At 41.2% G+C, this 24,659-nt stretch overlaps 1 protein-coding gene and 1 long non-coding RNA gene across 4 annotated transcripts in view; one reads left to right on the plus strand and one right to left on the minus strand.

The window, feature by feature from the left end:
- The window catches only part of adcy2b (adenylate cyclase 2b (brain)), a 79,344-nt gene that overhangs the window by 44,290 nt on the left and 10,395 nt on the right, over window positions 1-24,659 (minus strand). For all 3 annotated transcript variants that reach the window (XM_036129673.1, XM_036129674.1, XM_036129672.1), the window contains exons 2-4: window positions 21,690-21,887; window positions 6,609-6,770; window positions 5,598-5,747 (exon numbers count right to left, since the gene is read on the minus strand). In XM_036129673.1, coding sequence (XP_035985566.1) covers window positions 5,598-5,747; window positions 6,609-6,770; window positions 21,690-21,887 — 510 coding nt within the window. The remainder of the gene's footprint in view (window positions 1-5,597; window positions 5,748-6,608; window positions 6,771-21,689; window positions 21,888-24,659) is intronic.
- On the plus strand, window positions 7,832-8,992 carry LOC118559009. The gene is made up of 2 exons (XR_004928595.1): window positions 7,832-8,458; window positions 8,529-8,992. It is a non-coding gene; the product is annotated as an uncharacterized LOC118559009 (long non-coding RNA).

A 24,659-nucleotide genomic window follows, 5' to 3' on the forward strand; every position in this document is an offset into this window, starting at 1 on the left:
CACAGTTGCCTCACAGCAGCAGCGTCCTTGGTTCAAGCCTGGGCTGTGCAGATGCTTCTATGCGTAATTAGCATGTTCTCATGCCTGCGTGGGTTTTCTCCAGGTACTCCTTCTTTCCACCCACAATTCAAAACTCTTCATCTCACCAGAAGCATGAATATGAACAGGTTGGCAGTACATCTCACAGGGTAAAGTCTTTGTTGAATAGATTACATTTATTTAAAGCCCTGTCAGACAATTTTATTCCATATACTAATGTTGGTTCTGCATCTGTCTATCTATCTATCTATCTATCTATCTATCTATCAATCTATCTATCTATCTATCTATCTATCTATCTATCTATCTATCTATCTATCTATCTATCTATCTATCTATCTATCTATCTATCTATCTATCTATCTATCTATCTATCTATCTATCTATCTATCTATACGTGTATATATATATATATATATATATATATATATATATACACACACACATATATATATATGCATAAATCCTTCTTTTCTCTTACGGTGTCTTGATAGAAGAAACTTCTGGAGAACCGTTTTAATAATTCATTCAAGCTTTTTACATCATTAGATCAAATTAAAATTTCAGGACAGGCGACTTGATGAAACAAAAATATTGGTCATCAGCAGTGTATTGCCGCAAGCTTGAACACAAACTAAAAGTGGAAGATATGTAAACATTATAAAATCAAAATTACCTATGTCTTTATCAAACTTTGACTGCTTTATTCATTATTGGAATGGTGATTTAAAAATAAGTTTGGAGTCTAAGACATCTTCTAAAAATCTAACAACAAGTTCCCTTCTTAAAGAAACACCACCAATAAGAATTTAGACTAAATCATCCTTTTTTATATTAACCAAATTATTTCATTTTGTTTTATTCCACTTCTCATCCATATACAGCAACTTCACTCACCCCACTTTCTATATTATATTATTATTTCAGAGCAAAAACAAAGAAAATGTGTGTCGTTTGCAAACAAATGACATTACCGTTCGATAAACTTCCTGAATCAATGAAAACGTTACGGTCCTAACACAGCACCTTGTGGGACTCCATATATAATGTTATTGTGTTAAGAGATTTCATCATCAAAAGACAAAAATTGCAGGTAAATAACGACACAAACATTAATCCCAAGGCTAACCGTCTTATCCTATAAACCCATGGATTAATTGGGAAAGTAAAAAAAAAACTAATATATAGCAATTAAAGGCTTTTTCAAAATTTCTTACTAACCACATTGTGTGCTACTTTTGTTCACAAGCTTCCTAAGTAAATTTAAGTACTACTAAAATATAAATATTTATTTTCTAAATTTATACTAAACCTAACTTTCATAATTTATGCTTTTTTAAACTCTATAATTATTGTACAAATTCCATATTTTTAATCAATTATTTTAATCAGTTAATTTTTGTGCCCCCAATTCACAGCAAATTTGCTCTCAAGGCACTATATAAGACAAACAGGTCAAGTTCATCCCCAGAAATATAAAATCAGATCTGCCCAATACATTTCAATCATATAATCAGATTTAAATTCAGCTGCATTCTTGGTGTAATGCAGTGCATCCACATCGAGTTGAGAATGTCCATTGGTCAAATGTCATCTATCTAAAGAAGCCCAGCTGATTGCATCTAGTTAGAACTGTAGCCTTTTTGTTTGCCCCTCGGCAAGCATTTAGCCAACGTGGAACGGCTGATTGCATCGATTTCACAATCATTGGTGTTTTAATTTTGTGTTCTCTCACTATTCTAAGAATTTTGACGTCAATTGCCATTTCTAAAAAACACCTTCTATGGTGTTTTTTAGATGTGGTGTTAGATATGGTGTTAACCACTATGAATGTAAATAAGACATCATATGCCCATTCCTATTTCTTTTTGTATTTTTTGGTATTCTTTTTGATCCATTGTATATATGAAGATTCACTGTATATAACTGAATGCACCTCCCCTACTCTGCACCTTCTTGTATGAGCCGATATGACGAGTGAATTTCTCCATTGTGAGATCAATAAAGACTATCTTATCTTATCTTTTCTTATCTTATCTCTTTCCCATGGCCACCTATTCGGTTGTTACTGTATCATGATGTAGCCATGCTAGACCCTATATTTGCAACAAAAAAAATGTGTTAATTTAATTTATACTTCAGCCTCATCCTTTACAATCACAGCCCCATTTAAAGAATGGAAAAAAGTATATTCACTATATGATTTAATAAATGTGAGTCCAGCCCACCTATAAGGCAGAGCAAAGCTATGTGAGTGTGGAATCAGGCAGTGTGACCGGCTGGAAAGTGGAAATAGGACAGATAAGGTTTAAAGAACATGGAGGAGCTGCAGGAAGGCAGAAGTACTCGTCTGTACCACTTTAGAAAACCACAAATACTGATTCCTTGATTAAAAAAAAAATTATCTTTTACACAGCACTGTACATAGTTACAATGCAAAACTGATTCCACCAGGAAGAATTTTGCTGCTGAGGAAAATGCTAATGTGTCCCATTGTCTTGGCATTATAGCAATAACTGAATAGTTGCTGTACTGCACAGCAGACTCTAACAAAGGAAAACGACACATCGCTCACCACAGATGTGCGATCCATCATCCACAGCTGTTGTACAAGTTTTGTTTTAATTTAGCTCCAGACACATCAGATGGAGGATCGGTTCAAGCTTCATTTTGGTGCGCGTGCACAAGTGTGAGAGCATGTGCGCCTGGTTCGCGCGTGCACGTTGAGCAGCTGCCTGCGACGTGCAAACACAATCACACACATCACTCATGACTCATAACTGCAGCTCACAGTAAAGAGGGTCATTACATTGTTCACACACCACGGGCTGATTTCCTAAAACACAGCGGCAAATTAAGTCTGGAGAGGGGCTCAGGTTGGGGGTGCGCTAAAAATAGAAAGGCACACCGTCCCTTCTTATTTACTTATTCAGCACCGAAGCAGCTCGAACAGAGCATGCAGAAGGGGGCATATTAGCCCGAGGAGGTGCGGTGTTATTAATTGCGTGTTTGATTAATGAACTAATAAGACCTGTAGTCAGCTGCTGGATGAGATTCGGCCGGGTGAATTTATGAACTGGCATTTGCGTGGATCCGTACAAACTTTAACACGCAAACACACTCCTTCCTACACACAAACTGTTACAGAGAAGCATATGCCAGAAATATGCCACCGGGAAGGAAAAAAAAAGAAAAAAAGAAAGTAAATGATTCGGATTTTAGAGTGTTATAGAGAGCCAACACAAGTGTGCTATAATTGTAGGCATCTACTGTGTTTGCTGACTAAACAGGGCTGGAAATAGCTGTCAACAGCTAACATGTTGAGGACGAGGCAACTAGCAGCATACAAACTGAACTGAAACAGGAAAGTGACTTTTGTTTTTCATCAGCGAGGGGTCGGCATTTTACTGTAAAACAGGTCATCATGGCCAGCCACCTCTGAGAAGACCATCAATTATTAGTGTAATATTATATGTCACTTCCCTGGTCGGGGAGAATGCCTAATGTCAGGACAAAGACGTTAATGTCAAGCAAATGTCACCGCAAAATGCCACTTAAGACATGGCTGACCTACCAACTTCCCTTCGCCGACGAAACTTTGAAGTGGTGTAAACTGGCAACAAAGCAGAATGTGGTTAAATTTTAATTTGGCTCTTTATCGTGTGTGGCAGGTAGGATAACTAAGAGGGGAGCCGTGTCTAATTAACGGCTTGAGAGGGGGGCTGAGGAGCGGTGCAGTAGTGGTTTCCACACGGTGAGCTGGTGTTCATTGTGAAAACTATTTGTATCAGTCGGTCTAAAATCAATTATTTTTCTATTTACGGTTGGAAAGGACAGCTAACCTCTGGTTCTCACAGATTATGTAGCTAGCCGGCCAACAGCTAACGCACTGAAACTGTTATCATATTATGTTTGTCTCAGAACTTGGATGTGGCAATTATATCACAACTTATTGGGCTCGCTTTCTAGCTGCAAGCCATAAAACGAGGGAGATTTGCTAACTGTTGAGATGCTAACTATTATTAGCGACACAAGAGGTTAATTTCTGTGTTTTTTTGCTTTCAAACACAAACAAAACACATTAATAATTAGTGGTTATACTGTAGTTTTTGCGCCACTGGTTTAATAAAATACAATATAAACTTTCGGATGTGTTAAAAACATTTATACTTAAAACCTTGACTGTATTTTACATGTATGGCAGCCATTTTGGATGTTGAATTCGGGACAGCTAAGAGACCTCCAGCTTTCTAAATAAGAATTATGACTTCAGGGGTTCAGATTCTTGGTGCATTTTTCACTGGGAACTTGGAAAATCTAACTTCAACAATATACATCCATGGTAGTGCTGGTTTCTATGGTTATACGTGTCAAATTTAAGGTCAATGTACATAATATACATCATACAGTGCTTGTTATCTTAGGACGAGTCTTTTTTTTTTTTTTTTTTTTACATATTACATAACCATAACATATTCCAGGAGATCCACAGTTGTTTTTTAAAGCCCTTAACCGCCCACTTTTCTACAGCATCAAACCAGAGAAAAACAAATTACCAAGGTGGAAATTTTCCCGAGGAAAACGCCTTGGATCGGAGGTAGTAATTTTTTTATTCACTAGGAACTTTGGGATGACGTTTTATGGAGAGACGGAGAAAAGTATTTCAAATTGAAAGAATTTTTTTCAGCATTTTAAATCAGTCATATCAATTTAAGACAGCATTAAGGTCATACTATTAATCTTTAATGGAATACAGCTGAAATTACTGACATATTTTTACGACTATCTAAGGCAAAAAAGATTATGCTCTGATGTACAAATAAAAATAAGCACAAGCCCTGTGGATCTGTAATAGATCTTAAATAAATGTTTGTGGGATTTATGCTCCTTACGGACATGCTTGTCAGCTTCACTTTTTAAATCTCAGTAATTGTTCCCAACTTTTACTTTTATATTATTCAGTTTCATGGTGTAAACACCGTAAAATTACACAATTCTCTGGCGAGAACGTTGGTTTTACAATTACGTGGAGCTGTTTCGCTTTTTCGCCTGTTCTCTCTTGTTGCTTTAAAAGTAAAAGAAGACAGAGTCAACAAAAATCCATATGAAACATGTTACAGTCACACCTTTCCTATGACTTTGTGGAAACTGTGTATTAAGTTATAAAATGTAACGGCTGTGAGAGAATCACTGGTTATGTGCTAAAAAAATCAAGGCTTTTGTTTTCACAACGGGAGTGTCTTGGGAGTCATTCGCTCACTGTCTGCACACATAATGGTTCCGGTTTAGAGTCCACAGTGGAAATGGCCAGAGTACATGAAAGTTCTGGGAAAGGTGGAAGGATCGGAAATTGGATCCAGTAAATGTTAAGCGTATCGTATAATTTGTTAGAAAGCTCTCAACTCAGAGTTTTGTTACATTTGGTCTGAATAGCTGTCCTGGCAGTCCTACCGAATACATATACTTTGTTTTTGCACCGGCTTCCACATTCTTACACACCGTATCAATCCCATCTCAATGAAACAGTTTCTTTGAGTCCTTCTTCTTGGACTTTGTACCTGTTGATGCTTCTCAAACTCCAGTTTGATGGGCGACTTGATGCAGTTGCAAGTGTCCTGATAGGTCTGTTTGAGCGCCAGGTCCATGAGGTGCTTGTGATACGCGCCGGCCAGGTTTCCACACGTGAAGATGATCACATTGGCCATTATCTGCCACACATAGCACACACACACACACACACACGTCAACATAGTGGCAAGAAAAGATTGTCAGAAGACGATCCACGTTCCGGTTATGTCTGTTGCCAAACATTTTACCTCTCTGTCCTTCTTCTTCATAGAGGATATTGTTACCTCGGAAAAGCAGGAGAAAATCTGCTCTCCTGTAAGCTTTCCGTCATCATCTCAACCTCAAGCTCGTTAAAATGCCGACTAGCCAATCAATACATTATCCTTGCTTTTGTACGTTAAGGAGGTAAGGAACATCTTTACAATGTTTTCTCTTGATAGTGCACATTTCCTGTGTGTGTGTGTATACAAGACTGAGAAGAACCACTGTGATTTGAGTGCTATCAGTGTGTTTACCCTGATGCTTGATTGTATTGTCTATGGGTGCAGGAAAGGGTACCAGCTTCAGAAATGCTTGTGATGCAAAATTAATTTTACTCCTTATCATGATTTGCCATTTTTGTTGTGGCCTATGGATTTTATTGTTATTTGGTCCGAGGTGAAAATCACTTTGCGCCTGAATGTGCTGCGTCACGATGGCGCCGAATGGGTTTGGCTATTTTATAACCAAGACCTAATTAAAATATTCTATCTCATCATTTCTGGTCATGCAGAGAGTACGCTCAGCAGTTCTGTTTAGAAAAGCTGACCCCCCACCCCTTGCCCCGTGCTCCAGCTAATGGAGCGGCGGCACAATCACTCGGGTGTTCAAAAGACCAAAATGGCAAGCTCGTGACACAGTCATCACGTCGGCAGCCGAGGCAGACGGTTCTTTAAAACGCCGATAGCCTCGGCGTGGTTGACCTGTGTGGTCGCAGGCTTCAAGGTGGGCAAATATCTTACCTGCCACACGAGCGGTTCCAGTTCTGTGACGGTGGAGGTCAGGCAGATGCTGAGGGTGACGGTGTGTGAGAGGCAGGTTATACCGCTGGCGATGATGGCCCATTTCATGGAGAAGGGCAGCATGGTGTAGACAACAAACACAATGAACAGAAAGAAGGACACCTGGAAACAGAAAGTGACAAAAAGCACAGGTTAACTGGTTAAAATGAGGGTCAGTGTTAACTTTCAGGCAATGCATTTCATTTTTTTATATTCAGAGGTAATTTACTGCCAAATAAATCTCCTTATCACAGACTTGTTGCATATTCAGAACCAGAATCAAACACGGAGAGGCAGCATTTAGTTCCTATGCTCTGCTTATCTGGAACAAAGTCCCAGAAAATTGTAAAAGTGCTGAAAGCCTGAGTTCCTTTAAATTAAGATTAAAAACACATTTGTTTAGGATTGCTTTTGACTGTTCGAATTAAACTGTTTTACTGAAACAGTTTGTGGTCCAACTGTGTTTTTAGTTTCCATTTTCCTATGTTTTATTTTGTTTCAATTCTTCTACAATTTATTCCAACTTTTTATTTTTCTATGTTTTAATCATGTAAAGCACTTTGCCTTGTCTTTGTACTGAAATGTGCTATACAGATAAATTTGCTTTGCCTTATCATTTGTTTGGGCAAGTCACTGTGAGTTAATCAGTTGGTTAATAAATATTTATATTAAGAGGATTACTTTTTATGCAGTATCACTTACAAAAGAACTGTATATAACTTCAGACATTAAAAAAAGTGTTGGTCCTTTGTGATCTAGGGACATCTCCCCATTAGGGTTGGCAAATGATTCACATTTTGACATAATTTAAGATTGTTAAAATAAATGGCAACATAATCAATTGCAAAAAAAAAAAAAAAAAAAAAAAAAAAAAGAATTATTCAACAATACTCAGTCATTTGCATCAAAATTGATACAAACTGACCTATTCCCATTTGTACGGAGCCCCTCTGGTGACATGGGCAGAATTTTTTTTTTGAAGATGTTAAGTCGTGGCCACGACTTACTAATGCGTGGCCACAACTTACTAAAGCGTGGCCACAAGATACATAAGTTGTGGCCACGCCTTAGTAAGTCGTGGCCACGCATTAGTAAGTTGTGGCCACGAGTTAGATAAGTTGTGGCCACAAGTTATTTGTGAGGGAGCTCCTTTATGGTGGTGTAGCATACATTCAAGGAATACAGACATAGACTTGATTTAATTTTATTTCAACCTTGGAATGAACTATATTGACATACTTTGCTTATTACACAGAGTGGTAATAAGCAAACCTCTCATCTTACAGGCATTGACCGTGTAACACGCATTTCACTGACTTCACCTGCTCACGCCTAACAGAGCTCTAAACTCCACCTTCTGCGGAGCTGTTTAACACAGCTTGTGGCCATCAATAATTATTCCTGCTGCAGTTCATGTTAACAGAGCAGCAGGAAGAGCGACCAGTTATAAATAATTTTGGTCTTAACCAGTGGAGACAGTAAGCCGGTACCGTCCGCTACCGAACACACAAGAGGGAAGTAGGGCGGCTGCCAGATAAATCCTTCATTCAGAACCAGTCATGGCTGCACGCTGGATCAGAAAACAGTTCTGCTAACCAGATAAAGTCTAAAAAGTCTCTTATTCTGTGTCAGGGTGCTGCAGGCGTACATGGGCTGGGCGCATGCCTTTTTTCCCCTCTCCCTTCTCCGCAGGTGGAGGCTGACAAGCAGGGAGGCGCCGCTCGCAGGTGATCTGCGTTCAGTCATCAGTAGGGACGGTTCTTAAACAGGCTGCTGTCAGCACCTCATAGCCAAAGTGTCAGCCTTAAGTGGTAGGACTCAGTAGCCCAGCGTCTTTCTACGCCTTGGAAAGCACCTAATTTCTGTCTCCCTGTTTCCCAGGTGGAACCTGCCTCGGATCCCGCTCATGAGAACCCTTTTCCTCGGCTGAGCCGGCCAGCTCTCGGCCCGCTCAGCTGCTTAGGAAAAAAAACTCAGAAAGTCCCGATCATCCTCGCAAGTCTCGGCGTCTACAGAGCGCCGATCAGCTGACAGCCTCCCTGCCGCCGCCCCCGCTGCACGAGTGACCGGACCCTGCCCCGCCCCCTCGGACGCTGCCATCTGTCAGCTACCGCACCCTCTATGATCACCAGAATCCACCTAGAACCGACGATCCGCTTGGCAGCCTCCGCCCCTGGTCCAGGCACCAGCAGCTTTTCAGTCTTTGGTGCCCCCGCAGCAGCCGATCACTCCCCCGGTGAATCAATTATAATACCGCGATTACCACCTCCCGCTGTTACCAGACGTCCGGAGGACTCACAACAGGTCTTGAGCTTTATATTTAATAAAACTCTTAAAAACTCGGATCTCTGCCTCCTCAGTGTGTTCTGCATGTGGGTCAAAAGACTCGGTTCTATGACATTCTGTTTATAGGAATCCTTCTAATAAACAGGCATTGGTGAGCCCTCAGTTGTTTTTGTTGGTCACGCTAAGGATTACGCAGAGACGGCTGAGCTGCTTTTCAAAATAAAAGCAGCATGATTGCAGTGTATCGACCACTTGTTTTTACACATATTTACATCAGTTATATGAAATATATTTCTATGCTTTGTGACATTTTATGTGACACTCTTTAGCTTAAAAAAATACTTAACTGATTTTTTTTTTACAGCTGACAACTTTAACTTACAGATAACAGATGATCTCCAGAAGTTATTCATCAAAGTCCATATACATGATTTGTGATTTAAAAATAGAGACATTTAAAAATCTCTACATTGACTCTATTTGACCTGTTTTGTTGTAAATGTTGCTACAGAATTGGACGTTTTGGGCGAATACTATAACATCAGCATGACAATAGAAAACCTCCTGATGTCGCCCAACAACTTTCATCCAAATGTGATGTGGAATTTCAAAATAAGAGCCAAGTGAAATCTGTATATATATATATATATATATATATATATATATATATATATATGGTTTGCTTATTACCACTAAGTAATAACTTGTGGCCACAACTTATGTATCTCGTGGCCACGCTTTAGTAAGTTGTGGCCACGCATTAGTAAGTCGTGGCCACGACTTAACATCTTCAAAAAAAAAATTCTGCCCATGTCACCAGAGGGGCTCCGTACATTTGCTCAAATTGTTGCATTTCTTTTGGCTGCAGCACTGCAACAGAGCCGCTCATCTCAACAATGATCTGCTGCTGGAAGTTTAAACTCTGCTAACATGTCGAGTACAGCCAGAAGAAACATGTGAGACGCTCTTTATCGAAAACACAAAAGTGTTGTTTGGACGAACTCACCAATTAAGGCAGTTTGACAAGAAAAAACCTATATCCTGAACGATGCCATATGCTAGCTGCGCTATTGCTACAAGATAATACTACGACACTGTTTCAGTGCAACATAAAAAGGTCAGTAAAAGTATTGAAGTAGTACACCTCATCAATAACATGAACTTTATCCGTTTAAATAATATTTTCTGTTCTGTCAGCTCCGCTCCACAGCGGTCTGGACTGATGCAGGGAAATGTTAGTCAGCTGGCAGCTCAGTCAGCTACTAAACAGCGAAGCAACAAACCAAACTAAACTCAGTTTAGTTGTAAAGGCAAGCCTGATGGGGCGAACAACAACACAGGTTATGGTGACGCCAGACTGATGCTAACAACTAGAGCAGAAAAAATTAGGCACCCGTCCCGACCTTCCCTCCTGCTGCTGGAACTGATCACTAAAGAAAATTTAATGCAAAATGACCAGAGAGGCAGAAATTGTACAGGGCTGCTGCTGGACACATTGGCACGGACCAGGTCCTTGTTGTACTGTAGAAAATGGGTTTTGTTTGCGCCTTGCAGCTCCTTGCGTGCTTTGAAACTTTTTTTTTTTTTTTTGTTGCATAGAATGAGACTTTATTTGTCCATTGGTAATAAAATGTATTCATATCAACAGACATTTTGAGGCAAATGGAAGCGCACAGTGGCACACTATTAAAATAAAAATAATTGCATGACTGAATAAAAGGTATATATGCCCATAAAAACAATTAACACTTATACTAATGGTTATCTTTTCTACTGTTTAGCGAAACAAGGAAGTGACACTTTCTCTAAACGAGGGGGCGGATTTGTCCCCTACGTACTGGTTCACCCAAATTATTAAAAGGAGCTATAAGTAAGATACTTGTTGTGAAATTAACCTAAAGCATTCTCATTTCTCACTTGGGATGGTAGTAACATTCCCAATAAACAGTAGGTCCTCTCCATCAACAATGTCTTTGTCAAGTTTTTCCGCCTTTCAAACCTAGAGGTACGGTCTGGAACTACAGCAGTTCAGAGTGTAGCCCGTGTTTACTTCCTGGTTCCTGAGCCAATCAGATGAGAGTTCCCAGGGTTCCCAAAACTGAGCGCATCATTTGGTATTTTATCTTAGCAAAGGAGCAACAGCCTGCTAACAAGCCAGTAAGAGAAGCGGACCAGAACTAGAACAGAATACAACATCATAGACCTGTCCTGTGGAAGTAAAGATTCAATGAGGCTTCACAGCCGCAGGACCATTGGTAAGTGGCGGGTCTCTGTGAAAGGCATTGTGTATGTGTTGTTCCCATTCTAACCACTAGGTGTCATTATTACTCATTCCTTTAAGTTCACAATAAGTTTGGTGTATTGTAAGTAATCACTTTTCTGTCTTAACCTAAAATAACCCTGTGTCTTTGAAAAATGTTGCCACGGTATCAAAAATGGTTTCTAATATTTTTCTTAGCGTCGACATTGAAAGTTTCGTATAAGGAGAACCCTAGTTGTAATCATTACTAAAACATATACAGATATAGAGGCCATTTCTTTAAGCTTGCATCTATGTTCTTATTTAGAAGGGGGGGAAGCAGTTCCTGTATTGACATTTCTTGTTTAAACCCAATAGAAAAAAGAAATGGTGACAGATAAGATCCAAATACTAGGACAGTACAGCGCCTGGGGCAACGTTGCCGTAAGCTAACCTAGCCGCTAACGTTTAGCAGCTGCCGCCACTAAACTAAATGGTCCTTTGTTCATCTGTTGTTGAAAATAGAATAAAAAACACTTAGACTGACCGCACCTGAACTTGGACTGAACAACCTGTGTTCTGTGAAACATTTCATTACTTTTTGGCAAGAATATAAAGTGCAACTTGTGGACTGGAACACTGTTTTGATCGCAGATTCTTTCAAACATTTTCTGAAATGTGAAACCTTCACTCTTTCTGGGAAAAACAAAGAGATCGTCATTCTTAATTTTCAAAACACGTCTTGTTTCACCCCCCATCTCATGCTCCTGCATTGTCAGCTCTGAGTATCATGACTCCCCTAAGGGGTGGTAAAGCGAGCTAACCACGCAACCTATTCCAAATACCGCTCAGAAGCTGACACACCAAAAAGGTTTTATCCACAGATGAAACAGAAGCGACGGCAGATCGATGGCGCCTAAAAGCTGGAACACTAATCACAACAGTTCTCAGGCTGTAAAAAAACTTTAAATGTGATTTTTTTTTTCCACCTGGATGTGCAGCACTTTTCTCCAAACATCATTACAGGGGTTGGAAAAAAAAAAAAAAAAAAAAAAGACATCTCCATAAAATATCAGGACTCTAGATGAAAGTGCTACGCACAAATTGCAAGTAATACTGGTAATTACAACGCTGGCGCCACAATAGAGTTTTAAAAAAAAACAAGAAAATGATTGCCAGCAAACATTTGGATCATGCATATTATTCTGATGTTTGCCTAAATACAGAGCACAGCTGTGTGGGCAGAAATCTCTTCCACAGAAATAGATCCAAGAGTAAAATGCCAAGCCTGATATAACTTAGTTGAGCTGAGTGGGCTGCTTGCAATATTTATTCGTTTTACATCTAAAAACGCTGGTAAAACAAACAAATAAAAAAAAAAAAGCCACAAAACCTCTTTTAAGCGATTGAACTAATCTCGTATTTCTTCTTTCTGTGTGAGGCGTATACAGTTTGTCGTGTTGTTCTCGTCGACACCCCTTGTCTTGACCTCCTGCTCCGTCCGTGTCCGCTGCCCCCCGGCTGTCGGCCCTGCCCTTCCTGTTACGGTGCCGGCCGGCACGTTCGGGTCGCAGTTACAGCAGACACACGCGAGACGAACCGTGACCTTCCTGCCGGCTCATTCCTTTCCTGTCTTTTAGGTTCGGAGAGAGACACCCATATGAGCAAAATAAACCGAGAGTTGCTAGACCCGGACGTGTCCCCCAGGTCATTGGCCTTTTAACTAAAAGGAGAACATGAATCAGAGACCTTAAAACTCATACGAAAACACTTGTTTTTAGAAACATGTTTGCATTGATTGCGCCGATTGTTTGGCTGACCTAGTTCCTGCTAAAAGAAGATCTGAAGATTAAGAACAGAGAGCGATGTTTTTGTGTAGGCTCAGACCTTTCAGTTGCTAGGGGAACCAGCTACAGCGAGGATGCGGACGTATCAGCGGACGGCGTGCTTTCGAAGATAACCTCCGAATCCCAACCCTGAACGGCTACCTCTTTAAATCGAGCAGCTCTGGTCAAGCGGAGGTGAGCCGTATCCGGTCTGTGTGAGTGGTCGCGTGGAATTGAGAGCGGCGGTCCAATTTCAGTTGCATCACCTGGTTCTGTCTACCCCTACACACACACACACACGCACTCCTCTGCACTCCAGCCTGAATCCTAATACACCTCCATACACCTTGTGACGGGAGCTGCAGACATCATCCCTCTCCAGCTTCTTCCATTACTTTTTTCCCCCCCTCCGCTCTATCTTGATCTGAGTGCTCAGCGCTTCTTTGAGCTCCAGACGAAAAGCAGACAAAGAGATATGTACGCCTGAATACCCGCGCTGGGAGAAAAAAAAAAAAAAACGCCTGTCTCCGCTCGATTTTAAACGTTTATGAGACGTAGCGGCTCGAATCCATTATTTTTTTTTTCTTCCTAGAAGCAAACTCTCGATTCTGTTTCCAGGTCTGCACAAATGCACACGCAGGAAGATGTGATTGTGTCTTGATTCTTGGGGTACCAGGTGTGAAGGCTTTGTGCAATCTGCCCTCTGGGCCTGTGAGAAATCAAACAGGGCTTTGATAAATGGGCTAATGCCGGCAGATAGTTGCAGACGTAGCGGAGTTGTACCTGTGCGAGGTATTTTTTTTTTTTAAGAGTGCATTATAGAGAGAGGGGGAGCAGGTGAGTTTGTCCGCATCAGGTCAGAGGGGTCAGGGCGAGATTGGCTGCAGAGGCAAGGAGACTTTGTCCGTGCCTTTCTTTCTGTTCCTTTCTTTTTGTCTTTTCCCCACACTGTTATTAGCTGTGTGTGCTCCATCACACACGCTGTTCTCTGAGTAATCGCAATCAATTCGACCCGCTGAGAGCGGGATGTATTTCCGCTGCCCTTCTTTCACCAGACTTCTGCTCTGCTGCAAGTGTGGCGCTCGGGTCTGGCCAGCTCTCCAACCGCTGTTTCTTTCGCTTTTCTCTCTCTGTGTGCGTTCTTTAACAAAAGCATCAGCGGCGGTGGGAAAAGGCCCACAAATGTTGGTTTATGTTTTCTTTCAGACTTCTTTTGAATTTTATTCCATTTCAGAATATGTGACCAAAAAAAAAAAAAAAACACACACACACAACAAAATACATTTAATTTAGGTTTGTTCTTGCACCAACCTCATTTTTTTTTAAAAAAGTGCAGTACATAACACTGAAGTGAAAGGACATTATTTCATTTTTTTTTTTTTGTTTTACAAATAATATAAACTATGGTGTGTATTTATAATCACAGCTAACAATGTGCATCAACCGGAAAACTGTGAAACACGGTGGCGGCAGACTCCTGCTGTGGGGATGCTCTCCTGAGCAGGGGGAGGGAAGCCGGACAGAATCGGTACCAGATCTTGAAAATCGCGGTTCGGTCATCCAGCTTGATGGAGCGTCAGCTTATTTGCAAAGACGAACTGGAAAATTTGTCAATGTCCCTGCAAAGCTTTCAGAGGCACACCCGAAAAGATTGCGACAGTAACAGCTGTAGCAGAAGAAGTATCGGCACAGAGGGACCGATCAGAGATGCACGCCACAGTTCTCAGGTTTTCAGATGGATCATTTTCCTCCCACTTCAGAATTGATGCACCACATTTTCTTGGCCCTTCACATAAAGTCTCCCTAAAGTGCAAAGAACTGTTGTTGTGACATGATGACACAATGTGAAAACGTTGAGGAAGAACGAATCCTTTAATACAACACCATGCAATCATATCTACAAGGCAGGTTTTTAAAAAATAATAGAAAAGTTAGGACAGAGACAATTTAAGCCACAAAGGTAGAACAAAAAGATTAGTTATCTGTTCTTTGTTGGGCGGAGTTACTCTCAGCAATTAGAGCAGCCAGAAATTTTACTCAAGTAAGAGTAGCGATACTTTGTAATAATATGATTCAAGTAATCATATTAGGCTGAATCATATTCAGGGCAGTAAAACTACGCCTACATTTGTTGAAAAAGTAAAAAATATAACTGAGTAAATGTAACTAGTTACTACCAACCTTTAGCAGTACTTTTTTGGCATGCTGGATAAAAAAGTTAAAAGACTGAGACAAAATTCTTTATGGAAATTAATAGAGGTAAAGATTATTAAATGTATCTGTGGTAATTTTACATATAGGTTAAATGGACCGAACATAGTGACCACACAAAGCACTTCAAACAAGAGCCACATTCATATATTAATATGCAACTTGATATTAAGTCCCTTGCCCAGGGGCACATCAACATCCAAAAGCTGGAATCAAACCCACAACCTTCCAGTGGCAAGACAACTGCTCTGCCCTCTGAGCCTCAGTCTCCTCTAGTCCAGCCAAATGAAACAGAACAAGTGTGGATCCTAACCTGCTGCAGAAGATGTGGAGGATTTCATGACAGCGGGGTTATTTCACTCCTTAGACACTTGGGATTTAAGTCGGATTGAGAAAAATGGCTTGTGAACACGTCTGTTTGAATGTACACTGCATATTCTATAATTAAATGTTTCAGTACCCCGTCCATTTCTCAGCACTGTCAAAGAGAATCTGATCCTAACTTTAAATGTGGGGAATCTCAAAAGAAGCGTATAATGTTAACCCGTAAACCCGAACAGGAGAAAGCAAAATAAAACAGCCCCAGAAACAGAAGACGTCATAAAATAGAAGAATGATCTGTGAGTTTAGGTAACACCACCACGGGTAACTTCTATACGGCCAAATGTCATTACACCAATGCCTTGACTTGTTTTACCGTTCAAAATTTATCATGGTTTGTGTCTATTTCGGTTTTTATCAGAGCCAGAACATTTCTCCTTACTGGGCGAAGAGATCTGAATGAATGAAATGAATTATGGAGGACGTATCCTAAGCTGAACCAACTCACTGAATCACACCAAACTTAGGAACCGGGATGGAAACCAGACGACCTGACAAGTAAGGAACCAAAACCCGGAACTTAAATACAACAAGGGAACGACCTACAACACAGGTCGGGTGGGATTTACTAATTAATGCTGGCTGTGGCTGAGGGAGAATAATTAAAGATGGCAGGATCCTGGAACACAAAATTAACACAAACACCCAAGGATCATGACAGATAGGAGTCAAACCTTTTGCCAACCTGCTGCATCAGGACCCATCAGCAGTTCCTCACAGTTCACTGGATGCTCAAAACAGAAACTCACATGCTCTCACGACTAACAGATAATGGATTAGAAATGTTTTTTCTCTGTAAAAATAAATAAATCAGAGCAGCTTAAGAAATTAAAGGATATCTGAGTGGTATAAAAACAGGCTGGTGTATAAATGTGTAAGTAGGAAAGTCATAGGAGCAAGAATAGAGTGATTAATAATGCAGGATGATTTTGCCCTCACAGGTGGCTGATTATAAAAAAAAAATACCTCCATCCATGAGAAAGAGGGAGTTGGTAAGTAAAATACAAAAAGAGGAGTGAAGAAATGTGGGTATGGTGGTGGGGACTGATTTACCAGGAGAAAAGGAGGCAGGTGGAGAAGTCGCGGCTTGAAAATGAGCTTTGATGAATAGGGGGAGACAGAGCGCCAGATGAGGAAAAATAGGATTGTAGAGGCTGAGGAGAGTAAAGGAGTCTGGCAGTGAAAACTAATGCGTCTGTCCGCTGATCTACTCACCTCCAGCTCTCATCAGGCCTCATTAACACACAAGACTAATTCAGCACTGAGACGAGCACGGTAGCAAACTCACACCAAAGGGCCGGATGGATGTGCAAATCAACAAGGACTCATCACAGGCCAGGAGACCGTTATATATGAGAGACTATGCATCGTTCTCAGCATGTTTATTTATGGTTTGTATCAAGGTGCACTGGATGATGAAAGGTTTTAGGAATATATTCCATGTTTTTTTTCTCAGGGTTTCACAGGTAGGATTGCTCAGTAGGAGTTTGACTGCCCAGCCTGGAGGCACTTCTATAGCTTCTGTCCTTGCCCTCTGTCCTGTCTGGTTCTTACTAAATAAGAGGCAAAAGAAAAGAAAAAAGATAACCCTTTTGAAAATGAAATGAAGTTTATTTTTTCACACTCGTTTAGCTGTACTGACAGAGCCGCTCAGCTTAAAGGAACGTCACAGGCGTGTACCTTTATGGCAAAGCAGCTCAGTCTTTCCTGTGATTTCCTTGCATTTCTTTGCATTCATTCTTTTCTACAACATATTTTTTTCACTTTGCATTTCAAATGTTCAAATGAACAGATCAACTGATCGAAGATCACGTTTTCTGGATAAACACCCACAAACTCTGGTTAGATAGACAAACACAATATAATAAACGTAAACTGGAAAGAAAATGACGAGTAGTTTAAAAAAAACAAATTATAAACAGAAATATGAAATCTTGAGTCAATACTCTCTTAAACCACCTTTAATACATTTGCAGCAGCAACAACTTTGGGATGCTCATGTAGAGATTGATATTATTGATCATTCTTCTTTGCAAATTAGCTAAAGGTCAGTCAGATTGGATGGAGGGCGAACAGATTATTAACTGGCTCAAGATCGTCACTTTAACATTTCTCCCCATGAATATGCCTTCATTTAAACCATTTTAATTGTAGCTTTTGCTGAATTTCTTAGGTCAAGTGTTTCGTGGGATCCAAACGTTTTTCTCCCGGTTTCCTCCTGTTTTAGCTCCATCTACCATCCCATCAACTCTGAAAAGCTTCCCTGTCCCCGCTGCAGAAAAACATCCTCACAGCGTGATGCTGTTTGGAATCGTGTGCTCAGGGTAATGTGCAAAGTTTGCTCTGAGGGTGCAAGTCCAGAAAGTTACGCTTTGGTCTAATATGACCAGAGCACTGATTTCAACGCGTTTGCTGGGAAACTGGAAAACACTTTTGCTTTCTTTCAGCAGTGAACTTTTTGTTGCCAGTTTTTGGCCAGATTCGTGCACTGTACCTACTAGTTGTCCTGTCAACAGAATCTCCCACCTGAGCTGTGAGTCTCTGCAGCTCCTCCAGGGTTACTCTTTGATGCTTCTCGGATTAATCCTCTGACTGCCCAGTCTACTTCAATGTTCTTATGATGGATTTAGGAGGGCTCTCTGCTGGGTTTAACAAAATTCCACTTTGGACTTCTCCCCAAGTTTACTCCTAACTTGTCTGATGTATTATCCAGTATTCATGATCCTGTTTTATCTACTAATTTCAACTGAACATGCATTAAGCTTTGTGGTTGTAATATTACAATGAAGTGAAAAGGCTTAAAGGTGCATTGCCACATTATTTGACTTTTGTTTTAATTTATACGTCAGTAACTCACTCTGGTTGCACATTTTTATAAAAGACTATCACGTCCTGCTGGCATATTAGTTGTTATTTTGGTGTTTTATGCTTTGTTTTTGCTCAATTTGTTAATAAATAATGCCTTTCTGTGTTTATTTACAATATTAACAGAAGTACGTGCTGCGCATGCGCAGCAGGAGTTAAAACAAGGAAGCGGCTAACGGCTATTAGCTTCTCCCAGCGAAACAATGAAGAATGGTCCAAGATCCAGTGCAAAACAACACCAAAAAAATGATTCCAAGAGGGAAAAGAGTGGAATGTCTCTGGGAATACAGTCTGAACGTTGGTGTTCACTGAAGTGAACGCTAAAGCTGTCTAGTCTCAGATGTGACCGTAGAGTTGATTGACGTGAGTAAATGTTCTGATATGAGGCTCTTAAAGTTGTTGTAAATCGGTGTATTTAATTAATAAAGGTTGGTCTTTGATCACGCTGAGCTGCCGCTTTACTGCGAGGCATTTCAGAGGGTCAGGCTTGGTCCGGCATTATTTTATTTAAATTTATTAATTAAGCAAACCAACATTATTATAGTGCCGCTAGATGGCGCCACATCTGTTTATATCTGCTAATTACGCCCGGTGCTGGGGCCATATTTATCTGCAAAAAAGTCTTATCGAAACAATTTTTTAAGCATATAATGTGGCTATATACTTTTAACATGTAGAAATACTGGTGCATAAAACTGTACATTTTGTGAAAGGAGTCTGCAAACCCCTGAAGGTTTGCAATCCGAATGCACATGTCAGAGGGATTCAAGAATGCAGCAATTTTTATTTATTTTTTACCAGCTGAGGTGTCCCAAAGAATTTGTGCAAACAAGTGAAAAGTCAAGTGCTACATTACGGTGCGATACAATATGTCAGAGGAATTCCCCCTCAGCTAACCTGCAGGAAAGCCGAAGCTCACTTTGATTCATCAATAGCTCCAGCTGCCTGATTAAGATGATGATGATCACGATTACTAGAACACCATATCAGGCATTAGAAGATGGAAGCCTGATGTTTTCTAGCTGCCATATTTGACTTCTCAATACGACAGCCTCAGAGGTCAAATTAATAATCTTAATTTACTGCAATTGACTGTAATCAACCAGAAGTCACAATGAATCATTTTTAACCCGGACATTTTCGCTTGACAGAGCAGCTGTGAAAGCACAGCATCAACATGTCTGCGGTAACAAAGGTCAGTGGCGGGACATCGACGGAGCGGATGGGGATGAACTCATTATGTGTCGCTCAGTCTCGCTGCTGCGTACACTGGGGGTTGAACCTTCCGTCCAGCTCATTTTCAGCAAATCGTGGAGTAAACCTCGCAAATGTCAGTCGTTCGTTTTCGAACACAGTTGGCTAAATCACACCTGCAAACTACTCACAAAATGAGTCTGGCTGTTGCATATCGAGCTGGCTGAAATGTGATTCAAGATGGGTTTCTGTGGGTCTCTGTGAGTCCGAATATGCTCCTAACTCTGCAAAGAGCAAAGCCGTGTCTTTGGTGTTAATGTCATCACAGCACAAGGTGAAAGTCACCAAGAAAAGAGACGTGCGGCAGTTCAGAGTCAGTCTTCTCTGCACAGGAGCTATGAATCAGCAGTTATTTTCTACAAGTCACTTTGCAACTACAAACGTTAATGAATTTTGTTGGGAATTTATGTAACACAAAGTTGAGACTGGAAGGAAAGTTATTTTGTCACAGTTTTTAACAAATAAAAAACATGTGGTAGGCTTTTCTATTCTATCGCCTTGATTCTGATACCCTTAATAAAATCCAGCGCAACCAGACTCTTTCAGAGACCACCTAAAAAGATAATGAAGTCTAACTTTCTGTAGTTTAATCTCAATATAAAAAAGATTAAGTTTGTTCTGTAAAAGCCTCAGAGGTTTGTTAGAGAAAATGAGAGAGCAAAGCACACCATGAGGACCAAGGAGCACAACACCCAAGTCAGGGAGACATGTGGTTTAATGCAAGGGTAGATTCTACTACGATACCTCAAGCTTTTAACGTCTGAAGAAACTCTTTTCAATCCATCATTGAACAAAAGCACAGTTATCAAAATTGGCCCTTTGTGGTGACTACTGCTGTAGAGACGTCTGTGTGGATGTGTGTTAACCTAACAGGTGTGTGGTGAGAGCCAGAAAAGCGACGTAAAAGATGGATGAAATGCGACATGACTGTTCAGACTGTGGACACTGAAAAATATCCAATATGTATCTGATTTAGTAACACATATGGAAGTGGTACAAATCAGTTTTTGTTTATCGGGGGTTGAAAAGATTGGAATGCAGCCCTTCACACTGCCATGAAAAAGACAGACACGGGTTGTAGTTGCCTGCTGTGTAAACGTAACCTATCACAGGGCAACATACAGGACAAACAACCATGCACACCCTTAAGGGGAGTTTAGAGAGACCTATTAACCTAACGGTCATGTTTTTGGACTTTGGAAGGAAGCTGGAGTACCTGGAGAGAACCCACACATGAACAAGGAGAACACGCAAACTCCATGCAGAAAGACCCCAGGTCAAACCCAGGGTTTGAACCCAGGACCTTGTGGATGCAAGGCAACGGTTCTACCAACTGTGCAGCACTCTTTTCAACTCATCATATGAAAATGGAAAACAACAGCGGTTACTCTGGAGGAACCGCAGAGAGCCGCAGCTCGCTTGGGAGAACCTGTTAGCACGACAACTCCAGAAATCTGGTCTTCATGGAAGAGGTCATTGTTGAAAAGAAGACACAAGACATCCTCCCTGCAATTTACCACAATGTGTTGGAAAACTAACTCTGACACCAACAGAATGTGGTGACAGGCTAATTAACTACAGTATTGATTTGAAATGGATGTTAGAGTTGTGGCAAGACTTGAAAACTGCTGTCCAGAGACACTAAACATACTGCTTGTTTTAAGGTTAGTTGGTCTATGACATTAAATCCCAATAAAATACTATTAAATCTTATGGTTGTAAGGAAAGAAATGTGAAAAAGGTCATATAAATATTTTTCATAAGGCTTTGTGTATCAGCTTTCTAATTTCTGACACCTACATTGTTACCAGACCAATCAGTGGAGATAGCGGTGTCTCAATATTCATTGTACATATATATATATATATATATATATATATATATATATATATATATATATATATATATATATATATATATATATAAAATCAGCAGGTGAGATGCATAAACCAGATGTAAGAGCGACAGTGTGCACTGTACCTGGTCCCACGGACTGAGCCTGCCCCCGGAGAACATGAACAGGTAACCCATGGTGACCAGGCAGGCCCATGTGAGGAGGGAGAAGAGGCGCAGCATCCGCTTGAAGACCGATTCAATGCAGACAAGGATGAAGATGGACAGGAAGAGGAAGAGAGCAGCGGACACGGCGATCAGGAACGTCAAGTGATCCTCTGTGTTCTAGAGACAGGAAACAGGGAAAAAACACTTTTACACACTGTATGAGGCCGACAGCTGCACACGCACAGCTCCATTAACAATAAAAAATGCTTTGAATATTTCTTCCTGCCGGACCCCGAACCTCTGAAATTGTTCTGTGTGTTTCATTGAGAATGTGCCACCCTCGACAATAACAAAATGACCACAAAGTCCAAACACAAAACAGATGAACAGACGGCATCCAGATCGCCAGTCAGACAGAGCCCTGAGAATGTGCTACGGCATCACTTCCACACTCGCACCGTTGGAGTCAGTGTTTAGAGGCTGGCAGCACCCAGATAGACACACACACACACACACACACACACACACACACACACACACACACACACACACACACACACACACACACACACCTTCTCTTCACATCGAACCAGCCGTCTCCAGCCAAAGAGCTCAGCGTGGCTCACTTTAACCTCCCCGGCTGTATCGCTCCGTTCTCTGCACGTCTGTGGCTGAGTCGGTTCCGCCTGCAGATCTCAAAACCTTCGAGATTGAACTCGAAGAATCTTCCTTTAGCAGTAGTAGGAGTTTAAAACTGGGCCAGGGAGTGGGGCTGAACAGCAGACTTAAATCTGTGCAGTTTAAGAAGGATCGTCCCACTGCAAGCGCAACTTAATCGCTTAAAAATAATACCCTAAGCAAGACGGTTTATGAAATGAAGATTCAGCTGTCTCTGCACTTATTGTCATCTCTAGCATGACGCTTCACCAGCTTTGACCCAGCCAAAATACAAAGATTATGCAAAAGTAAATAATTTACAGAGAATAGCAATTTGTTCCAAATTCCTACGTGGAACAACGACGCTAGGACCATTAGAGCGTTTCTCTTAGTGGCCTCCTGTTAAATATAAGAAAAATACTCATGCAGGACTGTTGTAATCTATCAATATTTTCTTAAAACTCGATGCCAGGACTGAAGGCATATAATGGCTTTTTAAACTATCATTTCTGTAACAACTGCTATGTTGCTGGCTAAATTGGAATTGAAAAAATAAATAAAACTTTCTATTTGTATCAAGGGTTAGAAACCACATTTTGAATTTCTCAACTGTTTGTCGTGTTGCATTCAGTACGTCCCTGAAGCGGGAGCTCGGCGTTGCAAAAGAAATCACAATCGTGCTCGTGCAAATTCTCAGTTATCCCCAATCATACTCTGTTGTAAATCAAATCGTTTTCATACCAGTTGCAAGGAGGGAAATTTGTGGTGACGTTGAAAGACTCGCCGTCTTTTAGTCATTGCAAACGCTCGATGGCGTGACCAGTAAAAAGAGTTGGGGGGGCGATTACTTGGTTTGGAACGGGTTTTTCCCCCTAAAATAAATCCTCACTTAAAAACTTGCATTTTACATTTAATTGGGTTATCTTCATTGGACACTAAAAGGGTGCAAATACTTTTTTCCACAGCCTTTTATTTTTTCACATGCGCCTGATGCTGCCAATGTGTGCTGCCATTTATCTGCTCAGCTCCACAATGTGCTCCCTATTAATCTGCTCGAGGTACTAGAAATCTGCTGGTGCTGCATGCAAGCCTACAGAAAGTGACTTAAAAAACCCTCCAGCTGTCTCCTTTGTGATCTGGAAACCACACACCGGCATCCAGGTAAACGATAAAACGGACGACGACGTACAAAAAGAGTCCTCTCCTAGTCTTTGTGCCCTCTTCAGAATATGTAAATTACGGAGCGAATGCAAAACGGGAAGGCACGGAGCCTCCACGCGCACATCAGTCGCACTCTCACAGGCCAGGACGCCCACAGAAAGCAATTTAACTTATTCCAAGTCATGATTACGCTGACAGGCCCAGGCGCTAAAATTAGAAGGCCGCTCTGTGATTACATGTCATTTTAAAGTAAAATGAAAATCAGATTTGGTATTGAAATGCGTTTGATTTCGCCCTCATCAGGGTTGCCAGCAGTGGGAGCGGGGTGTCCCAGACTTGCGGCTTGAATCTGCGTCGACCCTTTTCCGACTTCGGCGTTTTTCGAGGGCTGCGTTGGTCTTAAATAGGAAATAAGACGGAGGCAGTTTGCCGAGGACTAATGTAGCAGCACCGGTGCAGAAGACGTGATATGAGTCACAGTCTGGGAAGGAATCCCTGGGGGTGTCGCTGCTGACGCCACAGCAGCTTTACAGTGAGGAGACGGGAGCCCAGATTGGATCCTGACAGGAATGTAAGCAACACCAAATGCTCTACGCATCCCACAGGAAGATTTCACCGACAAGGACATTCCTTTTTGCATCAAATCGGATTTTCGAAGCACGCATACATTCACGGCCGTGTCGTGGAGAGATAGGGCGGATTTCTCGCTGCCTTTTACTGGGAGAGCTTTTCACTCATTTGGTGGGGGGAAAAAAACACACAAAAAAACGAAGCATCTGCACTTTGCATATTTCCGATTGTGTCCCTCTAATCCGCTTAAAACCACCCTCGACCCATGACGTTTAATGCCGTTTCCCTCGACATGCCGTCAAGGGAGGGGGGGTTGTGTCTGCCTGCCACATTGTACGGCATTGTAACCCAGAACAATCAATGCCTTTTTTTAAGCCAGCCTGCTTCATCCAGCTATTATAGGGAAAGGAAAAGGGCGGACAGGAGGACGTAGCAGCGGCACAAAGCCACACGGAGATGAAGTAAAGCACAGATTCAGCAGCCATCGGACAAAAAATACACACATTTCGTTGTGTCAGAAGTTGAGGGGAAAGGAGGCAGTTGGCGCAGGAGGATGTGATG

This window comes from Fundulus heteroclitus, unplaced genomic scaffold (genome assembly GCF_011125445.2).
Source record: "Fundulus heteroclitus isolate FHET01 unplaced genomic scaffold, MU-UCD_Fhet_4.1 scaffold_2.2, whole genome shotgun sequence".
In the NCBI taxonomy this organism is placed as follows: domain Eukaryota; kingdom Metazoa; phylum Chordata; class Actinopteri; order Cyprinodontiformes; family Fundulidae; genus Fundulus; species Fundulus heteroclitus.